The sequence below is a fragment of the Calidris pugnax genome, unplaced genomic scaffold (assembly GCF_001431845.1).
Source record: "Calidris pugnax isolate Ruff unplaced genomic scaffold, ASM143184v1 scaffold58, whole genome shotgun sequence".
In the NCBI taxonomy this organism is placed as follows: domain Eukaryota; kingdom Metazoa; phylum Chordata; class Aves; order Charadriiformes; family Scolopacidae; genus Calidris; species Calidris pugnax.
This window is the reverse complement of record NW_015090868.1, coordinates 7,150,741-7,165,851: the sequence shown is the minus strand read 5'-3', so window position 1 is coordinate 7,165,851 and position 15,111 is coordinate 7,150,741. Positions and strand designations below refer to the sequence as shown.

Genomic DNA, 15,111 nt, shown 5'->3' with positions numbered 1-15,111 from the left:
AGAGTGAGGCAAAACTCCTATTACCCTTTTAAATAATCTTAGAGTGGTCAGTGTTTGGTAACCTTCCTTTATTGTTATTTGTGATCTTCCATCTGGATACAGAATGAGAGCCCTGATCCTGAACCTGATTGTGACGCTGCTGCTGTGAAAGCATCACAAAAATTGTGGGCTGACCGTGTTTCCTTGGCAGGCAGCAATGTTTTTACAATAGAAGTCCAAGATTTTATACCATTTGGTAAGTAAGAAAGCAAACTTACACCAGACAATAAATTTCATTGTGGTTATATCTTGAAAATAACTAATTAGGAAAACACATGAAGTATGTATTAAAGCCAGCAGCATATACCCTCTTGTTTCAGCACTGCTCTGTTCTTTATCTAAATCAGTAAGATAAGAGATCATGAGAGAAGTCAACGATCTCTTATCCCTGATGTGGATATGGAAAGAAGTGTCCCTTGATGCTTCTTGAAAAACTTGTGCTGCTCTGGTGTGCTCAGAAGTAGGATTCTGAGAAAAAGAGGGCAGAATGTGTGCAAAGTAGTATTCCCCATAGAAAGGGGGTGTGAGGGAGCATTCCTACAAAAGAATGTATCTGAGTGTACAGGATTTATTTTTTTTTCCTGGTTGATGTCTGCCTCTCCTCTTCAAAGGTTTAAGCCAAGTGCTGAAAAGTAGCTTTCTGTGACACTACTAATAGCCAAACTTATCCCATTTACACAGAAACTGAAATTTTGAGTATCCACAGAACAATCCTTACCACAACTGTTTCAAGAGTGTGCTTCTTGCATTTAATGTTGTAATTTGTGTTTAACACCTACTTCTTCTTGTTTCTTTTTTTTCCTGTTCTCCTTTTTTTTTCTTAATTCCAGTGCAGTGCAAAGCAAAATTTCTTGCTCCTAGTTTTCACGTTGATGTTCCTGTGCAGTTTGATGTATACCTGAGAGCTGACTGTCCTCACCCTATCAGGTTTTCTAAGCTCTGCATCAGTTTCAACAATCAGGTAATGATCTTCTAACTCTGACCTAGTGACAGAAGCCTGTTGTAAGAATAGAATAATATCTATTAGTGGGTTTAAACATTAAAAAAACTCAAAAGTTCTTTTCCAAAAATTATGTTAATACTTAAGTTGGAAAGGTATTTTTTCTTTTTGCATTATTTATCACTTTTGACAACCATGTTGATACTGTGATAAAACTCCCAAGTGAGTTTGATTTGGGAGACAAACCTATCATATGTTTGTCTTTCTATGAAGCTCTCTGAAGTTTCAGAAGGATCACTTTAATGTCTTATTTCTCTTTATGTTCTTACATGAAGTTACATTATTGTAACGGACATCTTGTCTCAAAGAATTGTATCATAATTACTTGTGAAATCTAACTTCAATAGTGTGAAAAGTAACAAGAACCCATATAGTTTGATCGAGTAACACAGAGCCTTAGTACTTGCTATTCTACCATTACTCTCTAAAGATGTTTAATCCTGGATTTATCACCTTTTTTCCCTACTCCTCCATTGCAGGATTACAACCAATACTGTGTGGTAGAAGAAGCCTATCAAAAAAGTGATATTCTGGAACAGTCATCACAAGGAACCATGTGCTTAGTCCCTGGCAAAACCAGAAAGTTCACTTTCAAATTTGTGGCAAAAACTGAAGATGTAGGGAAGAAGATTGAGGTTTGTCAGTTTGTTTTATTCCTTTCCTACTGATGCTGACAAAGAACTCAAAACTACAAAGCTGCCTCTAAGCTGGCACTGGTTACTAATGTCACTGCAGTTCCAAGTGTTTGAATTCTTGAAACTAAGTACTAAAAATGAGAGTAAAATTTTTGCTGACAATACCAAAGCAAAAAAATTAGCACAAAAACTTAAGTATTGCTTCAAGTTTGGTTTGTTTTTTAAAATACATGCAATGCATTAGAAAAGAAAAAAATTAGAGATTGTATAGAACTATGGGAGGGCAGGAAACAACAAAATATTGCACTGCACACACATGAGCACAGATACTTTTCCCATCACTGTCTCATTAAATGAAATCCTGGAGCAGTGAGGTGTCCTCAGTCTGCAAACCTGCCAGAAGCTTTTTGGTGATACACATCTTTATTGAGCCTGTATGTGTTGGAAAACTGTATTCTTACAGTAGGAAGGCAAAATTAACCATTTAAATTGGCGTCTGTCAGATCACCTCTGTGGATTTGATCCTGGGGAGCGAATCTGGCCGATGTGTGATCCTGAACTGGCGTGGAGGAGGTGGAGATGCCGCTTCATCTCAAGAAGCATTGCAGGCAGCGCGTTCCTTCAGGCGAAGACCCAAGCTGCCAGATAATGAAGTGCACTGGGACAGTTTGACTATTCAGGCAAGCACTATGTGAGTAAAAACCTTGCAAATATATACGGTGTATCATTGTGAGTCTCTTGTGAAGTCTTGATCACTCTGCCTAAAAGAAGAAAAACTTGTTGGGACTTCCTTAATATGAGCTTTTTAATATGTCTTTGCTCAGCTGGGGATAAGATACATACTATCTTAATTCTTTCAGATTTTTCAGGCTCCAGAAGCACAGCGAAAGCTTGACTTGATCTCTGAGCATACTTTATGCTTTAGTTCTGCCCTTCACCTAACTTTGCTAGGCAGACTTTTCCTAGGTTTTTGTGCAAACTGGGAGGTGTTCTTGTTCTCTTACAAAAGCCAACAAAGAATCCCTAAGAAACTGTATTGGAAAGTAATTATTAATAAACAGTCTAAGGCTAATTTAGATGTATTCAAAAGAATTAAATCTGCTGTTGGGGGGTGTGTGCTTTTTTTTTTCTTTCCTGGCAGAACATCTGAACCATTAATGCTTATTATTGGGGGTTCTAAACTTGTTTCCTTCAAGCTGCTTTTCAGGAATCTCACATCTCCAAGTTGAAGTTAGGCCACTAATTGTCAGAACTTAAACGATAGGCTGTTTTAATCTCCTTTAAACTAGCCTTAAAAACTTGTTATTTAAGAAACATACAATAACTGAGTCTTTTCTCTTACAGGATTATTTCTAGAGTGCCAAACATTTCTGTTCAGCTCCGTCATGAGCCTCCTGCCCTGACTAATGAAATGTATTGTTTAATTGTGACAGTCCAGTCACACGAGGAGACAGTGGCCAAAGATGTTAAACTCACAGCAGGTTTAAAGCCAGGTATTTGGGGTTATTTTCTTTTAATTCAGCAGTCTCTTAATTGACTCCTTGTTCATGACGCAATGCAGAGAAGTGCAGTAAATGGGCTCTCCTGCAGTAATTAAGAGCCAAACTAAAGTGAAGGTTGGGAATGATGAGATACTAGTGGTAAGAACAAGAGCCAACAGACTTACTGAGTTATGGTTATCTTAACCACTGCTTGTCAGTGGTGCTTACATGGGTATTTTCAAAAGATAAGCCTTCACAAGTTTGAAAGAGAACATGGAAACTTTTGTGTTCCTCCCTAACCTAAAGAGACAGCTCTTTTTCTTGTTGAGATGAAAGCATTAGACACTGCTAGATAAATGTTTTCTAAGTATAGTCTTTGTGGGTTTTGTCCCACAACCAGTCCTGCTTTTCTTTCCCTGCCCTGGACAATGTGGTTTGAAAACCACTTGAAATGGGAGGTGGTGGAGATCTGAGGCAGTACTCCTTCAAATTAAAAAGAAAAAGTGCAAATATTGTATGTCTAAGTCCTAGTTAGCTGTATGTAGTTATCGCTGACGGTTTTCAATGTGTGAAGTCCAAATGTTATACTTGCTACACCTATTTATAGCAATTATCCTAAAAGGCAAAAATATTTTTAAGCTGCTAGCATATAGAATGCAATATGTGCTGTGTACTCTAAACCAGAACCACATTCCCTATATGGTTTTATGGTTCACTGAAGTCAGTGGAGTGTTCTTTAAACTTATTTAATTGGATGTTTGGGCTTGGCTCCTAAAGCAGTGTTTAATAATCAGTCTTGATTTATTTATTTATTTTTGCCTCCCTTGATCTTGACTCTTAACACATGGTTGCAGGCAGCGCGTTCCTTCAGGCGAAGACCCAAGCTGCCAGATAATGAAGTGCACTGGGACAGTTTGACTATTCAGGCAAGCACTATGTGAGTAAAAACCTTGCAAATATATACGGTGTATCATTGTGAGTCTCTTGTGAAGTCTTGATCACTCTGCCTAAAAGAAGAAAAACTTGTTGGGACTTCCTTAATATGAGCTTTTTAATATGTCTTTGCTCAGCTGGGGATAAGATACATACTATCTTAATTCTTTCAGATTTTTCAGGCTCCAGAAGCACAGCGAAAGCTTGACTTGATCTCTGAGCATACTTTATGCTTTAGTTCTGCCCTTCACCTAACTTTGCTAGGCAGACTTTTCCTAGGTTTTTGTGCAAACTGGGAGGTGTTCTTGTTCTCTTACAAAAGCCAACAAAGAATCCCTAAGAAACTGTATTGGAAAGTAATTATTAATGAACAGTCTAAGGCTAATTTAGATGTATTCAAAAGAATTAAATCTGCTGTTGGGGGGTGTGTGCTTTTTTTTTTCTTTCCTGGCAGAACATCTGAACCATTAATGCTTATTATTGGGGGTTCTAAACTTGTTTCCTTCAAGCTGCTTTTCAGGAATCTCACATCTCCAAGTTGAAGTTAGGCCACTAATTGTCAGAACTTAAACGATAGGCTGTTTTAATCTCCTTTAAACTAGCCTTAAAAACTTGTTATTTAAGAAACATACAATAACTGAGTCTTTTCTCTTACAGGATTATTTCTAGAGTGCCAAACATTTCTGTTCAGCTCCGTCATGAGCCTCCTGCCCTGACTAATGAAATGTATTGTTTAATTGTGACAGTCCAGTCACACGAGGAGACAGTGGCCAAAGATGTTAAACTCACAGCAGGTTTAAAGCCAGGTATTTGGGGTTATTTTCTTTTAATTCAGCAGTCTCTTAATTGACTCCTTGTTCATGACGCAATGCAGAGAAGTGCAGTAAATGGGCTCTCCTGCAGTAATTAAGAGCCAAACTAAAGTGAAGGTTGGGAATGATGAGATACTAGTGGTAAGAACAAGAGCCAACAGACTTACTGAGTTATGGTTATCTTAACCACTGCTTGTCAGTGGTGCTTACATGGGTATTTTCAAAAGATAAGCCTTCACAAGTTTGAAAGAGAACATGGAAACTTTTGTGTTCCTCCCTAACCTAAAGAGACAGCTCTTTTTCTTGTTGAGATGAAAGCATTAGACACTGCTAGATAAATGTTTTCTAAGTATAGTCTTTGTGGGTTTTGTCCCACACCCAATCCTGCTTTTTTTCCGATAAATGTTTTCTAAGTATAGTCTTTGTGGGTTTTGTCCCACAACCAGTCCTGCTTTTCTTTCCCTGCCCTGGACAATGTGGTTTGAAAACCACTTGAAATGTGGGAAGTGGTGGAGATCTGAGGCAGTACTCCTTCAAATTAAAAAGAAAAAGTGCAAATATTGTATGTCTAAGTCCTAGTTAGCTGTATGTAGTTATCGCTGACGGTTTTCAATGTGTGAAGTCCAAATGTTATACTTGCTACACCTATTTATAGCAATTATCCTAAAAGGCAAAAATATTTTTAAGCTGCTAGCATATAGAATGCAATATGTGCTGTGTACTCTAAACCAGAACCACATTCCCTATATGGTTTTATGGTTCACTGAAGTCAGTGGAGTGTTCTTTAAACTTATTTAATTGGATGTTTGGGCTTGGCTCCTAAAGCAGTGTTTAATAATCAGTCTTGATTTATTTATTTATTTTTGCCTCCCTTGATCTTGACTCTTAACACATGATGCACAAGGCCCTTGTGGGCTTGCTGATTATTAAAAGAACAATTGAAATTTGACATTTCATTTATAGAGAAGGTGATGTATTTTCCACAGTTGCAACTCTTTGGCAAGACATGTCTTGTTTTGCTTTGAAAATTATCCCACATGATTAGAGTAACATCATTATTCTAGTCAACCTCTAACTGAAGAGTGGTGTCATTTAGCATCTATACACTTGTTTTTACGAATTTTCAACGCAGATTTAGAAAGCCAGTTTTAAAAAGATGGAAAATCATTCAGCCACACTTTTGAAAACAAACGAATTACAGAGCAGTGAAACTTCCTTTTTACTTCATACAGAGTACCAAGAAAAACTTGGATCACATAATCATGTTGTGTTTTGTATATGGTAGGGAACATCCAGATATGATTTCTGATTTTTGAGATTTTTTTTTTTTTCCTGGCCTAAACAGATAAAACAAAAGCCTTGCGGGACGTGATCCCTCCAAGTTAGAAAACTTAATGTTGTCAAATCTATTCTATGCTGGTACTTCTGAATTCTTCCCTCAACCAAATGAACAATGTTAGTTCCTCATGTATTGCTTTTTGAGATGAATATCTTATTATTTTTAGTTATTGCTTTCATGCTTCAGTGATGTAAGCCTGTGGGGATATAAAGACTGTTTTTAACCCTAGGGCAAGATGCCAACCTGACTCAGAAAACTCAGGTGACTCTTCGTGGAACAGACACATGTGACGAGTCCTTTCCTGCCCTGCTTCCTGATATCCCTGTAGGAGACTTGCAACCAGGGGAAAAGGTGAAGCCTTAAAACCTTCTTTCTATATTAGTTGATGCCCATTTATGTCAAGCGTGATAAAAGACTCTCATAGAAGGACCTGTGATTACTTTCAGATATCTGAACTGATAAATCAAATACTTATGTCATATTTTACCTATTGCTTCCTTGTAGTTTAGTATTTCTTTAGCTAGATACCCATTTTGACTAAATTTTGGGAATCGGGTATGTTCTGGGATTGATGATACAGCTGGGAGATAAGAAATAAGGAGGATAATCTCAATGGTTAATTAAATACACTGCCTAATGGACAGCAGATAATAGTCAGTGAGTGTGATTCAGCATGGTAGAGGATCAAATATGCAGATGTTGCATCAAACTGAAATTGTGACCAGTAAATCAGAAGCTGGGTGTATTGTATATCACACAGTAATGGTTCTTTTCTTGTTCTGTTAAGTAATGAGTGAGCATCAGTCATGAAGCAACTGGAGCTGTGCTACTCTGATTAAAATAATTCACTGTGTGATTCTTTATGGTCAAAATAATATCCATTCTACTGTTGCCCTCTTAAACTAAATAAGATGATTAATGAGTTTTGGGCAGCTCTAGGCCTAATTAACGCAGTTGAGGCATAGTTTGGCTCATACTATCTCCTTTATTTTGCAGTTGGAAAAACCAATATACATTCGTTGTGGAACAGTCGGTGCAAGAATGTTTCTGGTTTATGTTTCTTACTTAATCAACACCGTCGTTGAAGGGAAAGAAATCCTCTGCAAATGTCACCGGGTAAGATTTAAAGATACATTCATGAAATGCAGGAAGTTTTCGGAATCTAAAGGCTGTCATTCCAAGTCTCTTAGAAGCCTTTCTAGTAGAAAAAATGCTAATCAGCAGCATGGTAGCCCAATTTAGGGTGAGCAGTTTCATAAGTATAATTAGAAGAAGAGTTTTCCATATTTCTTCTTAAATATCTTAGATACATTTTGCCTAGGGAGGACTTGGTTAAATTGATGATTAAAAGTAACTTTGCATTAGTAACCTTTGACATCAATACCCACGTCTGATACTGAATATAACTTTTTTTTTCTCCTTTCTGCCCTGTTTGTTACCTATACAGGATGAAACTGTAACCATAGAAACTGTATTTCCTTTCGATGTTGCTGTCAAATTTGTGTCCACAAAGGTAGGTGTTTGAAAAGCTGTTGGTACCTTGGAATTCCACCACTTTCAATAGTCACGCCCTGGTTTAGTGCAGAAATAGCCAGATCTTGTGTCTGTCTTGACAGTTGGAGCACTTGGACAGAGTGTTTGCAGATATACCGTTTTTACTGATGACAGACATCCTGAGTGCCTCTCCTTGGCCTCTCACTATTGTCACCAGCCAGCTACAGCTGTCACCTTCCATGACTCCAGTGGATCAACTGGAATCTTATGTGGAGAACGGTAAGTTTTCTTAGATTATGCTCTCTGTCATGAGGATACTCTTTGCTTAAGTTGGGAGTCAGAAAGGGAGACATTTTAAACAGCATTTGCTTATCAAACTGTAAATAGAAGGAAGCTCCTTAATACTGTAGTTGCTTGTCAGAATGCAACAACAACAAAAAATGTACTTCTAATTCACTAGATCAAGTAAATAGACTTGAATTATAGATGCTAACCAAAAGTCTAAATATAACAGACATAAGGGAAAGCACCTGGAAGTGCTTCTGATACACAACTTCTAAGATACCTGTATGAAAAGATACTCAATATTTACCGTGTTTATGGGTTATGTATAGTTTCTAGAATGCAAACACTTTACCACGTGATAGAGGCAGCATCCAAAGGCTGAAATGACCCATGTCCATGATTGCAGTCATGAAACAAAGAAATGTGAGGCTAGACAGGGTAGGCTATAAAGAACAGTTAAAGCAAGCATCTTTTTTTTTAATACTAACACACTTCTACTATTTAAATGTAAAAAAAAAAAATGTACAGATATCAACCTTTAAGAGTGCAGTATGTTAGTTTTAAAGTCAAATACATGGAGTACTTAGCAGTAGAGTTGATCCAAAATCTTCCAACAAAACATTGTCTTTATGTTTGCAGAGTCAGAGATAGAATACACACATTTTCCTGTCGAAACTTGGAATAAAATGAGGCAGTCTGGATGGGTTCCCTGACTGTGGGACCACTGTCCACCCATGTAATCAAGGGCTTGCAAGATTCTACTTCCTCTGTAGATTCAAGGGTTACCTGGCAAAAAACAATTATTTCCTAGATCCTTTAGTCTTCAAACAATGAGATTGTTGTCTTCAGCTCTGGCACCTTGTGCCTCATGGCTTCTCCTTGATGCTTCCAAAGAGCTAACTGCCAGGAGGTCTGAACCCCTTCAGATACCAGCTATTCAGCTGTCCACCTTTTGGTTGACACCCCCCACCCCCCTTTGTAAAACTTAATAAAGATTAATGATTAATTTTGCATGACTGAAACATCTAGTTTCTTAGTAATTTTTTTTAAATGGCTCTTTGAGTGAAAAGGTACTTTATTTTAGTTCATTCAAGTGGAGAAAGGAAGAAGAAAAAAAGAGTGAAAACTCAAAGCCACTACATTTTTCTTGTGTTCCCTTTTCCCCACCTTTCATTGTTTGGATGGGAGAGGAGAAATGCCCCTGTTCATTTGCATTTTAAAACATGAGAGGCATCTTACGCTGATGTCTTGGAACTTGTTGTGGGAAAAGTGTAGAATTTGAGTTGATAAGATTTTGGGATTTGGGGTTTTTTGTACGTGTGTATGAACTCTAAATTTGCAATGACATGTTCTATGTCTACATGAAAGACCTTGTAGTGCTGCTCAGAAAGCAAACTGTCATATATTTTAAATGTCACCCTTTCACATAGTAGGATACTTCACAATCTATCGAATCTATACATTATATAGTTTGCAAAGAACTTCAAAGGCCTTTCTGGCTGAACACTTGTTTACATCATAGTGGATTTTTAGACTTGGTGGCTTCTGCAGGAACGATTATGCTTTGATTTTAAACCAAATCTTGCTGATAGTTGTTTTACAGACAGGTGAGAGTGCCAGCGAGTGCTTTTGCCTCCGATGTCCTCCGGTTACGAATGCTACTGGGGTGGCAACTGGATGTTACATCATTTCCTGGAAGAGGTAACTGTCTCTGGGCCTGGGTGGGGAGAGGAAATAAGTTGGTTTGGTTTTAGGGATGGTGATAAGCTGGGTTTTTTTGGAGGGGCTTTTTTGGTTTTGGATCTTCCTGTGGCAAGCGCTGTCTAGACTTTGGACCTTACTAGTTACTGCTGAGCTTGTTAGATTTTTTTAATAAATACATATTTCACTTTGTATATACATAGTTATGGTTTTAACATTCCATGAAGCTTTTTTGTAAGATATTCTGTCAGTTGCAGAGCTGCTCTGTCACCTTCCACTCCCTGTTCTCTCCAGTCATGAAATGCTTCACTTGAGAAGCCAGGTTAAAGGAATAGTTTTGCGATAGGAGAAACAAACAAACTTTTAAAAAGGGAAAATTAACTGTTTTCCCACCCTAGATTGTGGGTTTATGTATTCACTCGGTTTTCAAAGACAAATGTTGAGCTATATTTATCTTCTAGTTTGCTTTTATTTACTGTTAGAGCTATTTAGTGTTCTTACTTGACTTTTGCTATTTTATCTCCGTGCTATGGCACTTCTTTTGCTCACTTCACACAATCCAATTTGGATTTTTCCTTTCCACCACTGAAATGACTGTAATTTTAGTTTAGTCACGTATAAGGGATGCTCTTTTAGTGTATTCCCTTGATACTTTATGTTGTATAACTCAGTGTGGTCTGTTTGATTTCTTCCTGCAGAAGCTCACCTGTGGAGAGTGTACCTGTTGTTAGTACAGTCATCACGCTACCGCACGTGATTGTAGAGAGCATCCCCCTCCATGTTAATGCAGGTAACATTGATTGGGCAGCATATGTGTCCCCATTAGAGTTTTAAGAACCTCTGCTGTTTTACAGCATCCAAACCTTGCATTTACTGCAGCAAAAGACAAAAAACTGGTGCTGGATATTATGGAACCAGTGAAAGAAACTGGACCATTGCTTAAACTGCCCCAAGCCTTGCCCCTCTTTCCCCCACTTCGTTTCGAGGGAAGATCTGGAAGGGAATTACCCAATTGTGTTCTCTTGAAAGCTGTCAATGCATTGACCTGTGTTACATGGCAGCACAGAAGCCAGAGTCACCTCTGCAGATGCTGCCTTCCCAGGAGGTTTCTCTGGATGCCTATGGCAAGAATTATTCCGTCCATCCACACCCTGGCTGTGTCCCAGGAAAGAAACAGCCTGGAGAATTGGAGGTGCTTGCGGGCAGGGCAACTGTTTCTCTTCTAGTGCTTCACCTGCACGAGAGCAGAGGGCTGGTGGAGAACTCACTGAACATGCAGAATTCCTATGTCTTCCTCAGTTTGGTTTCATTTATACTGAGTTTCTTCCGCCATCCTTTCCTGTTATATTTTGAAGGAGTTTGCTGGCAGTATCTGAAAAGTTCTAGGTTTTTTGGTAAGCTGAAAATACCCAGCAGCAACCAAAGTGACTTCCCATTCCTGGACAGTGTTAGCAGTTAGGAGTTTTGTAACTAGATGTTGAAGAATCTTCATTGAAAAGTTGTAATGAATTTATGTTCTGTTCTTCAACTTTTTTTTTTTTGAAAAATCTTGCCAGAAATGTTTTAGATGCTTAATTATTGTATCTTTTTTTTCTTCAAACTTTTCACTGCTCTTTGCCATGGACTTATTTTTATGTATGGAACTTTAAAATGTATTTTGAGATTATTTACTTTCTTTCCAAAGATCTGCCGTCATTTGGTCGAGTCCGAGAATCCCTACCTGTCAGATACCACCTGCAAAATAAGACCAACTTAGTCCAGGATGTCGAGGTGTCGGTGGAACCCAGTGATGCCTTCATGTTCTCTGGCCTTAAACAGGTATGAAATTGTCATAGAATCATGGAATTGTCTGGGTTGGAAGGGACCTTTCAGATCATCTAATCCAACAATCAACCTAACTCTGATTTAAAAAAAAAAATAAAATCACTAAACCATGTCACTAAGCGCTATGTCACATCTCCTGATCCTGCTGCCTTATAGTGAAAAATATATTATTTAGATGTACACTGGTGTGCAGAGAGGACAAACTCAGAGTGTGTTAGATGTTTAAAGAAGGTAAACTTTGGAAGAGCTCATGGATATGGGCTCCATTTATAGAAGGGCTAAATGGAAACCTGACTAGGAGCTATTTGTCATGTTGTTCATGGGTAACATGGTGTAATAAGTAATAGTTTAACTAGAATAGGAAAATAGTTTCCTTTCCAGCTTCAGAAAGCAAACAGTATATAAACAGGCAGTGAACAGAGGAGTGCTTTTGGTCACAGAACTTATCTGTGTTTATGACTTGGTAATTTTTTGTTTCCTTTTTTAAGATCCGATTAAGAATCCTCCCTGGCACGCAGCAGGAGATGTTATATAACTTCTATCCCCTGATGGCTGGGTATCAGCAGTTGCCATCTCTTCACGTGAACCTGCTGAGGTTCCCAAACTTCACGAATCAGCTGCTCCGACGGTTCATACCGACGCACATTTTTGTAAAGGTAAGATGCTGAGAAGTGCCTCGTGTTTAAAGTCTCCCTGTGGGGTTGCTTGGTTTTGGGGGGAAATACCATCCCCAGCTCCCCATTCAAAGCTAGGTGTTCCCAAGCAGACTAAAAGGGCTGGATTGTAGCAGAGCTTTGAAAATTCCTGGTGTCATGAACCAAAATCCTTAAATCTGTTTAAGTGCAACAGGTGTTTAGTTGCAATTAGGTGAACTAGCTGAATGTTTCCTTGTTGTTCCATGTTTTACTCGGTAAAATGAGTTTTAAAGTTACCTCTATTGTACTCAAAATATAGACAGATATAATGAAATGCTTTAATGCCATAATTCATAACACTCCTGGGGAAAAAAAAGGTGTTTCAGCAACCCTTATGTCTAGGTTCTGAAGTACTGTAGCATCCCACACCTCCCTAAATAACTCCTAAAAACACATCCTCTCAGTGAATCATTCATTCTAGATTTTTTTTCTGAAGTGGTACAATTCTGAAGACAGTTCAGTTGTGTCATGGAAAACAGATCACAGGCTGCTGCTTTTGACTTTAAGAATCATTCAAATCCAGTTGCCCAAGTAAATGCTTTCTCGTTTCACTGTTGCTGTCTTGAGAATATTGTATTTACTTTTTAGTCAGACTCTTAGCAAGCAAGGAGCCTGAAAAGTTTGTTTATATGATTTGGGATGGACTTGTTCAGACATCTGTAATCCTGTTTCCAGGAAGTGGACCTGGCGTGCTTTCAGTTTTGTTTTAGCCAAAAGAGATAGGCAGAACTTAGCTTTTTTGCATACGCTGTCACTCAGTGGCTCTTCTGGATTAGTTGTCGAGGTGTTCTCTTAAGTCAACATGAAAGGCTTTTTTCCTCAAAAGCGTGGGGTTCTCGCCACTCCTGTGGAATCTCTCAGGCTTCAGAATTCTTTGCTTTTGCTTTGGAGTTGTCAGGACCCCCAAAAACCTTATTCTAATGATGCCTTTTCTTTAAAACTTCCTCCTTGCACTCGCCTGACACGAGTGATTCTGGTTGAAGTTCCTCCAAGAAACTGTCAGTCTCATTACTGTTTCATGCATCAAGAATTATCAGCTCTTCATAAATACTTGGAACTCTGGTCAGGCCTCTGCCTGAGGAGCTCAGGCCTCTGCCAAATGCTCACTGGGCCAAACTGGTATCCCAGTTGGATGTCCTCTGTGTTTGTGGTACAGTTAGAAACCGCGGGTCAGAAACCCTTACGAGTAAGGACAGGCTTAGGACCTGATCCTGAAGGCTTTCTGACGCTTGAGATCAACACAATGTATTACAAAGTGACTTTCATAACAGCCTTGGTCTTTTGCCTTTTTGTTTTTATTTTGTTTTGGTTTTGTTTTTTTAATTATCTGTCTTTACTTTCATAACAGCCTTGGTCTTTTGCCTTTTGGTTTTTATTTTGTTTTGGTTTTGTTTTTTAATTATCTTTTTTTCTTAAAGCCTCAGGGTCGTCAAGCGGACGATAACTCGATTGCAGCTGCGTAACTCCGAGACCTGTAGCTCTGCACTTAAAGAAAATGGGATGTTGCACAGACCATGTAAAGCTTACTTTGGAAACGTGGCTTTGATCTAAACCATAAGAATGAAATTTTATTCTTAAATTACAACCTCTAGCAGAACTGATGTTTTAAAACTAGTCTCTCATAGGCTTTCTTTAAGGAATAAACGTATGAGGAAAACTTGGTGCTTTATTTAACAGGAACGTTCTTTTGAAGTTAACTTTGGATGTCAAGCTCTTTAAAGCGTTATTAAGGCATATTAAATGTCTTGAGTATTTAAGTGAAGAAATGCTAATTCATTTGACCAAAACCGAAAGATGTTTTTCATAATTAACAGCGAGTTGAGGCGCAAAAGTTTGTACTTACTATTGGAGATTTACAACACTGAAAATGATCATCTTTTATGGCAGTTTGCTCTGTGCCCCTTGTGTTGAGGGCAGAACAAGGTGTGCAGCAGCACAGTAAACTACAAAGGGTTACAGTGAACTGTTGGAATTGAGTGGCTTATTATGTCTTTAAAACCTTAACTCTAAAAGGCACTATCTACTGGGTAAGCCGTGCACCTGAATTTGAATTCAGCTGCTGGTCTCATGAATGGGGAGATTCATTCATAACAGCTGGACTATCCAACCCAAAGCTGATATGGTTTTGGGATTATTTTTACACGTGCAGCTTCCAGGTTAAAGATATGGCTTCATAATCTCCTGCTGTGTGAATTGGAAAAAATGGACATCCCACTGTTGTACAGCTCCAGGTGAACTGGTGTTTAAAATACAGTAAATCATGTGTATAAATATATATATATAAAAAGCATTGTGAAAACTTCAGTTGTTTAACTTTCTAAATAATTACATTTTGATTGCTTGGGAAATATCTTATTTATTGTCAAAGTGAAGTTCTAATAAACAGCTTGTAACAGAGTACTTCTGTAACTGTGTCCTTATCTGCATTGTTTTCTCAGCTGTTGTTTCATAGCTCTGGTCTATCTTGTGGGCTGATACGTTCATTTATGGCACAAAAGTCCAAAACAACAGCTGTAATACTTGGAGAAAAGCATTAGAGAAGGATGTAAATATTCCTTACCAGTGAGAGAACCATGGGTTAATTAGCAGTCCTGAAAAAAATATGCATATGCAGCTTTTCCATGGCATGCGGATTGTAGTTATATGATTTTAAATTTTTTTTCAGTGTAGAGAGCAGAAAAAGAAGACAAACTGACAAAGCATGCTGGGAAGAACAAATGAAACCTCCCTTATTCTTTGCTTAAATATCATGAAATAAGTGGCAGTCATAGAACAGGTATCTTATCTCTCTTTTTTTTTTTGAGTGGAAAAATTTATTTAATTTCCAGGTATTATTTTTTTTCCCTTTTAAGTAGCCACTTGGATTACAGCAA

The 15,111-nt window shown here is 38.1% G+C and overlaps 1 protein-coding gene across 1 annotated transcript in view; it reads left to right on the top strand.

The window, feature by feature from the left end:
• TRAPPC11 (trafficking protein particle complex 11) overlaps nt 1-14,635 on the top strand; it is a 28,424-nt gene extending 13,789 nt beyond the window's left edge. The window contains exons 16-29 of the mRNA XM_014945627.1: nt 103-235; nt 870-1,000; nt 1,519-1,674; nt 2,178-2,365; nt 3,019-3,167; nt 6,469-6,590; nt 7,236-7,355; nt 7,687-7,752; nt 7,856-8,012; nt 9,611-9,719; nt 10,418-10,509; nt 11,404-11,537; nt 12,032-12,199; nt 13,657-14,635. Of these exons, the coding sequence (XP_014801113.1) occupies nt 103-235; nt 870-1,000; nt 1,519-1,674; nt 2,178-2,365; nt 3,019-3,167; nt 6,469-6,590; nt 7,236-7,355; nt 7,687-7,752; nt 7,856-8,012; nt 9,611-9,719; nt 10,418-10,509; nt 11,404-11,537; nt 12,032-12,199; nt 13,657-13,701 (1,770 nt within the window). The 3' untranslated portion in view covers nt 13,702-14,635. The remainder of the gene's footprint in view (nt 1-102; nt 236-869; nt 1,001-1,518; nt 1,675-2,177; nt 2,366-3,018; nt 3,168-6,468; nt 6,591-7,235; nt 7,356-7,686; nt 7,753-7,855; nt 8,013-9,610; nt 9,720-10,417; nt 10,510-11,403; nt 11,538-12,031; nt 12,200-13,656) is intronic.
• Nucleotides 14,636-15,111: the final 476 nt, after the last annotated feature.